The sequence below is a fragment of the Ambystoma mexicanum genome, chromosome 13 (genome assembly GCF_040938575.1).
Source record: "Ambystoma mexicanum isolate Mex_15411 chromosome 13, UKY_AmexF1_1, whole genome shotgun sequence".
Taxonomy (NCBI): Eukaryota; Metazoa; Chordata; class Amphibia; order Caudata; family Ambystomatidae; genus Ambystoma; species Ambystoma mexicanum.
In genome coordinates this window covers 475402691-475410479 of record NC_090938.1, presented here as the reverse complement: position 1 = coordinate 475410479, position 7789 = coordinate 475402691, and the positions used below count along the sequence as shown (strand labels likewise).

General features: G+C 42.5%; 1 protein-coding gene and 1 long non-coding RNA gene across 6 annotated transcripts in view; one reads left to right on the top strand and one right to left on the bottom strand.

Annotated features, from left to right (window-relative positions):
* Positions 1 to 7789, top strand: part of MAPT (microtubule associated protein tau) — a 609480-nt gene that overhangs the window by 347618 nt on the left and 254073 nt on the right. For all 5 annotated transcript variants that reach the window (XM_069634100.1, XM_069634099.1, XM_069634098.1 and 2 more), the window contains one exon: positions 3370 to 3423. In XM_069634100.1, the coding sequence (XP_069490201.1) occupies positions 3370 to 3423 (54 nt within the window). The remainder of the gene's footprint in view (positions 1 to 3369; positions 3424 to 7789) is intronic.
* Positions 1 to 7789, bottom strand: part of LOC138521343 (uncharacterized) — an 82826-nt gene that overhangs the window by 10534 nt on the left and 64503 nt on the right. The window lies entirely within an intron of this gene.

Below are 7789 nucleotides of genomic sequence, written 5' to 3'. Positions count from 1 at the left end.
CCTCAGACATCTCTAGGATCCTCTCTTTTTGAATTATTATATGGAAGGGAACCTCGAGACATACTTGACAAGCTAAAAGAGACCTGGGAGGAAAGAGACAAGGCTACTTTACCCATCTCCCAAACAGCACAGAAACTCAAAACCTGTAAGGCTGCTCTTAGGGAAATTGTGAAACACCATTTAGGCAGTACCCAAGAACATCAGAAGGCCCTGCATGATAAACAAGCTGTAGCCCAATCCTTCTCCATAGGTGAATCAATCTTAGTTCTCCTCCCGAATTCAGAGAATAAGATGATTTCTAAATGGTATGCTCCCTTAAAATTCTGGAGAGAAAAGGTCCCTTGAATTATGTAGTGGCCAAACCTGATAGACGTCAAAAGACACAGGTATACCATGTAAACCTGTTAAAGGAATGGAATATCGACCCAGTAGAGGAAACTACCATGACCACGGCCACACTCCTTACAAACCAAGACCTAGAGAGCCAATTAATACCCAACCATCTACCCCCTCCCAACAAGAAGACTTGCATGATTTCTTAAGACAAATCCCAGAGGTCTTCTCTAAACAACCAGGTAGAGTGAATCATTTTTTTAATTTCATTTGTTCACCAGCCGGGCAGACAGTAAACTTGAAACCTTACCAAATCCCACAGACAAGGAGGAAAATCTTGGAGACAGATCTTGGCGAAATTCTCAAGACCAACAACATTGAGAACTCATAACAGATCACTCACACCTAACCTGGAGGAGTCTTCGCAAAGATTCCAAAGCTCTGTGTTGTAAGATGGTTTCTAGATCTCCAACCATTTTGTTTGTCTGGAAACATGGACTTTTTAAGTTGCTTCCCTCTTCCCAACCATGGGGGAGCCTCTCCCTTAACAGGAGGGGTACGTGACAAATATAGACCACTCGTCCCTTCTTTCGAGGGGGGAGCCACCCCCTTTGAGGCTAAGGAGGTGAGCCTGCTAAGCAAGACCCTCCTCTAGGGGACAAGGACTCCCATTCTTAAAAGGAACTCCCTATGAGGAATATACTGTTTGCATATATGGGAATAGAAGAGACTGAGGTTACTTCTGTTTTGCATCCAACAAATACTGGCATTGCTTTTATATCATTGGCTCAATGTAATACTGGCATTCCCTTGAACTCAGCAACTGAGAAAAAGCAGCACACCCCTTTGAAGTATGACAACTAGAATAAAGGAGCGAAGAACCGTGAATGGTGAACGAAGAATCTTAAGCAGAGGCGAGCATCTGACGTACAGGCATACTGGAGGGGGCAGAGCCGCGCTACATCCCGGAGCCAGCGGTAGGTTGGAGAGAGGCGGAAAGAAGGTAGAGACGCCAGAAGGGTGACACAGAGAAAGAGATGGGGACGTAAGGACCGTCTTACCTGGTAGCATGACCATACTGCATCCGTGGTGGTTCTGGGATCTGAGAAACTACGCCAAAGCTAGGACAGGACAGAGGAACAAATCCTCCACTGGGTACGCAGATAATGCAAAGTCGGGCAGAAACCGAGAAGCAGATGCTTACATGCCGGTGACGAAGTGAAGAAGGGTGATGGGCAACATACCCTCTGGGACACCATCCAGCTGGAGCACACCAGGCAAGCCGAACGAATCAGAGAGAAACTGACAAGGGGGTTTAAGGGAGCCCTAGAAACCTGCGTACTGAATGTTGGCAAGAAACACTGATACAACAAGAGTGGGTAAGGAAACTCGAAGTCAGAGACGCCTGGAGAACACCCAAGATATAAGTGGCACTTGTAAAAACATACGGAGACGGAAACCTGGAGAGTTAATTGCACTCGTTCAAGATTTTAAACCAGTAGAGAGAAAGTGGTCAATGTGGTGGGAAAGGAATAAGAAAAACATTCCTTCAAAAACAAACTTGAGACATTTGATTTATACAGAAACCTACACGCCTATCTGAAGAGGTTAATCCGAGAGCTGAGAACATTTATTTTCTGAACTGTTTTTATACGTACTGAAAAGCACCTCCAGAGAGAGGTCCAAAGGACCATTTTCCGAACAAAGCCTAACCTGAGAGGTTATTGCTTTAGCTTATATTGTTGTTGCTTTTCCAGAGTGGCAGGGCCATATGGCAATTAGGTTTGGACTGAGGACTAATTTTGATTTTGATGACAGATGAACGGTATAGATTAGTTTTGTCTAGTAGGGGAAATCCCTATTAGTAGTAGGGATAGATAGGGATAGATAGGCCTTTTCTTTTTAGTTATTAAACACCCTTGAAAATGTCATTGTTGAGTCCGACTCCTTCTTCTGGTTTTTCACAGCTGGCATCAGATGATCACTACAGGTGCAGTATTGTATGGTGCCTCTGCAATGGGCTTTACTCAACAACTCTGGTCCCAGTGCTATACCTGCACAGTTTTGAGTCCCCATAGGAGGGGAATGATAGCTTAATTTTCAGAAAAGTAGAAGAACGTTGTACCCTTTAGTTCTTTCGACCACTGCTTTTACATGTGGTTACAAGCACAGGTTACCTACCTAGTATCTTTGGTATTTCTGATCCATTAGGCTCCTGAAATTGTCAATGTTTACCCTTAATGGTCTGTATTTTATCTTGTAACCACTAAAGTGATGGGTGAAAGGTTTTGAATGAATCTGAACCACTGGCATTGCTCTGGGCAACCTTCCACACCACCATGTTTAACCCATCTGCGCCATTGCAAAAGTGGTCCAGCAATATACAAATCAGTCAGGTACTGCCACCAATGGTAGCAGCCCAGCCCGAACTGCTAGGCCAGGTCCGCTCTGCACAGAAATTTATTTTATCTTAGCCAGTTATAAATATCTGCAAATGCAAGGAGTCTCATGAAGGGAATATCATGAATTTGTGGTTCAAATGCACAGCCGGTGCTTTCCTTCTTTCTGTGTACCTGCTTTAAGCCTTAGCAGAATTCATGTGTGGAGTCCACTTTCTTGTCATACCCAGAACCCCCTCAACCCCTCAGCTATCGCCTCCTCCCGACATAATTTCTTGGATAATTAAAGTAGCATAAAGAAGTCATGAGTACTGTAATTAACAAGTATGCAACCTAAACTATTTGCGACATGTATTCATTAAATAATTCATTGCCTGTAAACTATTATTGTCGTTCACTATCTTTTGATATTTGTTCTCTGATAAATGTGTATTTGAATGTAATAGAATCTAACCACGCATGTATCCCACCAACTGGTGAATCAATTGAGTCTCTTTATATTGATGGATGTTATGGGAGTGAATAAGTATTTGTCTCAGCTGTCTTTGCAATGTGCCTCCACACATGGTTTATCGAACGAACACAGAAAGGTATTTACCTAATTTAATGAGTATTACTCTACTTTTCTCTTTTCTAGCTGTGAGGAAGGATCAAAAAAAGTTGCCAACTGCAATGGGAAGGTCGGAGCGAGGTAATTATGGGCTTTCTCAACATTAGGATTCAAATAAATATTGCTTACTCCATGAGAATGGTAAAAATGGCTATCTTTGAAACATTGGAAAAACTTTGCTGCACGTAAAGACTATTTAACTCATTTTCCTGAGCATTTTCTTTTGTTTAGATATTTATAGTTCATAGAACAAAAGATATCTTGCATTGCAGTGTATGAGGTACAAAGTGAGGAAAAACACAATAAGCCTTGAAAGTACAACGGAGCAGCTCATCACAAACATATTTGTGGCCCTATGCTCCCCCTTGCCAAAAAGAATGAATCACTCTGACCAGTCAAAAACACAAGGGCCACAAGATACTAAAAATAACACAAAACAACAAACAAAGACAGCGCAATTCTGGGCATAAGACTCAGAGACACAGACAGACGACACACAATCATCCCAAGCTTACCTCTATGTTATAACTGTAATATTGCTGCCTGTCCTCGCACACACATGTATATAAGGAGGACTACGTGTCTGAATAAGCAACTCCCATCAGACTGTTCAAAATAAACTTTCTAATAGTTTCAAGAAGCTCTTGAATCCAGTCTTCTGTCTTTTGCCTTTTTCTCATATTCTCATATTCCACACCTTCTATATTTGCCGCTTCACCACTTTCAGTTGCCTACATATCCAGCATCTCATAGTATCAGCAGGCAAAGGGTATTTTCCATCATGTGAAAGACGACTAGTTTAGAATCTCTAGCCAAACTACTGCCTCTCACAAAATCAGTCCTGTCAAATACCTCTAACCAGAAGTCTCTGAACCTCCCACAATTCCGCAGCATCACCTCCCCAGCTTGACAACCCCAACATACATCAGAGTCCAGCAACCCCAACTTTTGTATTCTACCTAGTAAAGGTGATTAAGCACCTTTAATTGTACAAGACCTAGGTTGAAATGTGCCTTACTGAAAGTCACTGCTGAAGCCCAGGCCTCCAACTGTTTACAAGGAATGTCATAGGCCAGGTCCATTGCCCACTTTAGCCTAATATTCTGCCAGCCTTCCACTCAATTCCCTTGCTCGGGCATCAGACCCTAAAACGCTGAAACACTCACCGGTGGGAATCGAACATATCTGTTCAGTTCTTACATCTTTCTAGTTTGTCTAGGCCAAGCCGTACCATCTCCTACAGTTCCAAAAAGGAGACTGGTGTAGTTTCAGACAACAGATCCCTACTAACATTATTTCATTGTCCATACAGCCCTTTCAAAACAGCACCTTGTTGATTTTCAGTGCAGGGCTGTACCATGTAGAGGTTTTAACATGTAGCCAGAAATCTTTTTTCATTTTCTCTCCACCAAGAAGCCACAGTCTCCTTGACAAGCCTGATTGTAGGTATTCTATTCCCGCCGGGGTCATTTTATCTAAAGAGTATAGAGTTCCCAAACCAAACAGCTTAAACAAATGCACCTCCATATTCACCATATTCGGGCTGTTATGTGTATCTGTCTGAAACCAGAAGCGTTTCTTAAACTAAAGCCTTTATGATATTTTTCAATATATTGGTATATATCCAACTCTCTGCAGAATAATCGGCAAAATGAGCGGAATTACAGCAACATAATTACTGTTGTGGTACTTCCACCAAAAGAGCCCCATTGAGTCTTATGGACTCAAAAGAATGGGAATTTACACCGGCACTGCCACTTGTAATCTGGCGGTAAAACCGCCGGACCAAGTGGCAGCAGCAGTAATTCAGTTTGGTGGTATCTGGGCGGATTTACCACTCAGATACCACTAAACTTGTAATGAGGGACAAAAGTATGCTACATTGAGTGGAACTTTGTTATTGAACAGAACTGTCTTGATATTGACGTTTGTTCGAGAGAATCCTGAATTGATCCAGCGTAAGGGAATCCAACCCTGGTCACAAGGATTAATGTTTATAACTTTTGAGTTTGAATTTATATGTTATTTTGTGGAGTTTAAAACAGACAAACAATTCCTGTATAATAATTTTTTTAAATATGTGTTTATTATTTTAAAATACAGTATAATATTCAACAAACTTCAACACCCCCACCCCTCATTCCCCCAGGGCAATATCTTCATTCTGTAGGGGAACTACTCATCCATGAAAAATGTCTGTAACTTTGATGTTATGGGGCACCATTGTTCCATATAGTCTGACTGTAGGTAATCTTGGACTGCTCCCCATTCCTTTACAAATGTTATCGCCCGAGCCTTGGATTTTAATTCCTGTATAATTCTGTTGTGTATATTAGTGTGAGGTTCAGATACATTTTGGACATTAGGTCATTTTTCTTTAGCCTTAGTTTGTTAGACAGGGATATCCTTGTTAGGTTAGGGAAAGATAGGCATTGTCTCACACCTTTTTGTTTAATAAAACGTCAGCTTGTGAGAAAACAATAACTGTGTGTCCGTCTCATATTTCTGACCCCTCACAGTACTGGTTATGAGACCTACTATCTTTATTCTCAGGTCTACATCGTCATTCAAGCAAGGCAAGCACAATTTTACTGAGACAAGAGAAGCAACGTGTTATGTTATGTTATTGTGATTTCTACCGTGCAGTGCTGCCATTTTCATGCTCTCGAGGCACTATGGCGGATCTAAAAAGGAAGGAGCCTGGGAGGGCTTGGTTAGTTCGAATGTGATGTTGGTAGCTTCAATTGGGAAAAACCAGTCACAGTGTGCTGGTTTGTTTTTATTTGGTAGATGTTACATGGTGTTTGGTGAATTAGTGTGTCAGGGTGATTTGTGTGTAATTGGTTTAGTCGCCTGTTGGGTGTTGTGGAGTGTGTGCAGTTTGTCGTTGTTTTAGGTTTTTGCTGCGATAGAGGTATGAGCGTGTTTTGTTCAGTGTTTTAGGATGAGTATGCAGGATATTGGAGAGTTTTAGTAGGGTTAGTGGAAATTCATCTGTGTCCTGTACTGCCATAGTCATGTTGATCTGTCAAGTTCATACTATTCTATGGTGATTTGTGGTGAAATGTTTCATTTCGTTGGTCGGTCTTGTTTTGGTTAATCAAGTTTCAGTTGTTTTGTTGTTTCCATTGTGATGTCTTGGCAGTTTTCTTTTGTTGATTTTTCCTATGTAGCTCGATGAGTTAAAGAGCCATGTTTTTAGCAGTTTTCTTAAATTTTAGGTGATCTTCTGTTGTTCGTATTTCCTTTGGGAGCGAGTTCTACAGTTTTGCCATGATGCAGGAGAATGCTGTTCCCCCAAATTTTCCCTGTGTGCATTGTTTAGCTTCGAGGGAAAGGTCATTGCTGTGCTTTAGTGTTCGGTTTGGTTTCTAGATGGAAATAGTTTTCAGTGTGAATTCTGCTTCTTGGTCGAGCTGTCCAAGGGGCTGGACTGTTTCAGGTGTCAAGCGGTCCATGGGTAAACCTATCCTGGGGGTTAGCTTTGTCCCAGGTGCTAGCCTTTTCTCGAGTGCCAGACTTATCCCTTGTCTGAAACCTTATGTCAGTGCTGCCAGAAACCTTATGAGGTGGTCCTATCCCAGCTGCAGAGTGAGCCTATTCCAGGGGTGGAACCTGTCCTAGGGGTGGGACCTATCCCAGCGGTGGGTCCTATCCATACGGGTGGGTGCTATCGCAGGGGCAGATGTTAACTCAAGGACGCGAGTAATCCCAGGGGCGGGAGTTATCTCAGGGCGTTAAATATTCTAGGCTTTAGGGGCTGTCCCAGGGTTTGAGCTGTCCTAGGGTTTGAGCTATCTCACGGCAGAGCAATCTAGGGGCTGGGCTGTTCCCTGGACAGAGCTATCTCAGGGGCAGAATGGATTCCAAGGTTGGGGCTGTTTTTTTGTTTTCTTTTTAATTTCTTTTCCCTGTTGTGGTTTTCTTGTGATGGAAGCCTCTTAGTGCTAGGAGCGTGTGATGAGGGGATGTGGCTTTTGTTTCCAGAGAGTTTGGGCTCACTTTGTTGGGGCCTTGTAGTGGTATTGAATTCACAGTGGTAAAAACCTATCTGTGGTGGTTTTATCTCACTCACGGAGTCTCTTGGTGCTTGGAAACCCCAGCTTGTTACGGTTTTGTAGTGATATCGGATTCGCAGTGGCAAAAGCCTCTCAGTGGTGGTTGCATCTCGGTCTCAAAATATAGACATTGGCCAGACTCAAAGTAGGAATCTAAATTGGGAAACCTTGTCATGCAAAATGCCAGTGCTGCAAAATACCGACGGTGGCAAGCTTTAAAGTAGCAGTCTAGATCAGGAGTCTGAGTCAAGTCAAATGCAAGCATGGTAGAGCACAATCAATGAGGATCTTCACAGCAGTAATCTAAATTGGGAGACTTAGTCTGGCAAAAAAGCAAAGGAGGCGAAATGCAACCAGGCAAGTTCTAAAGTAGCAATCTCAACTGGGGA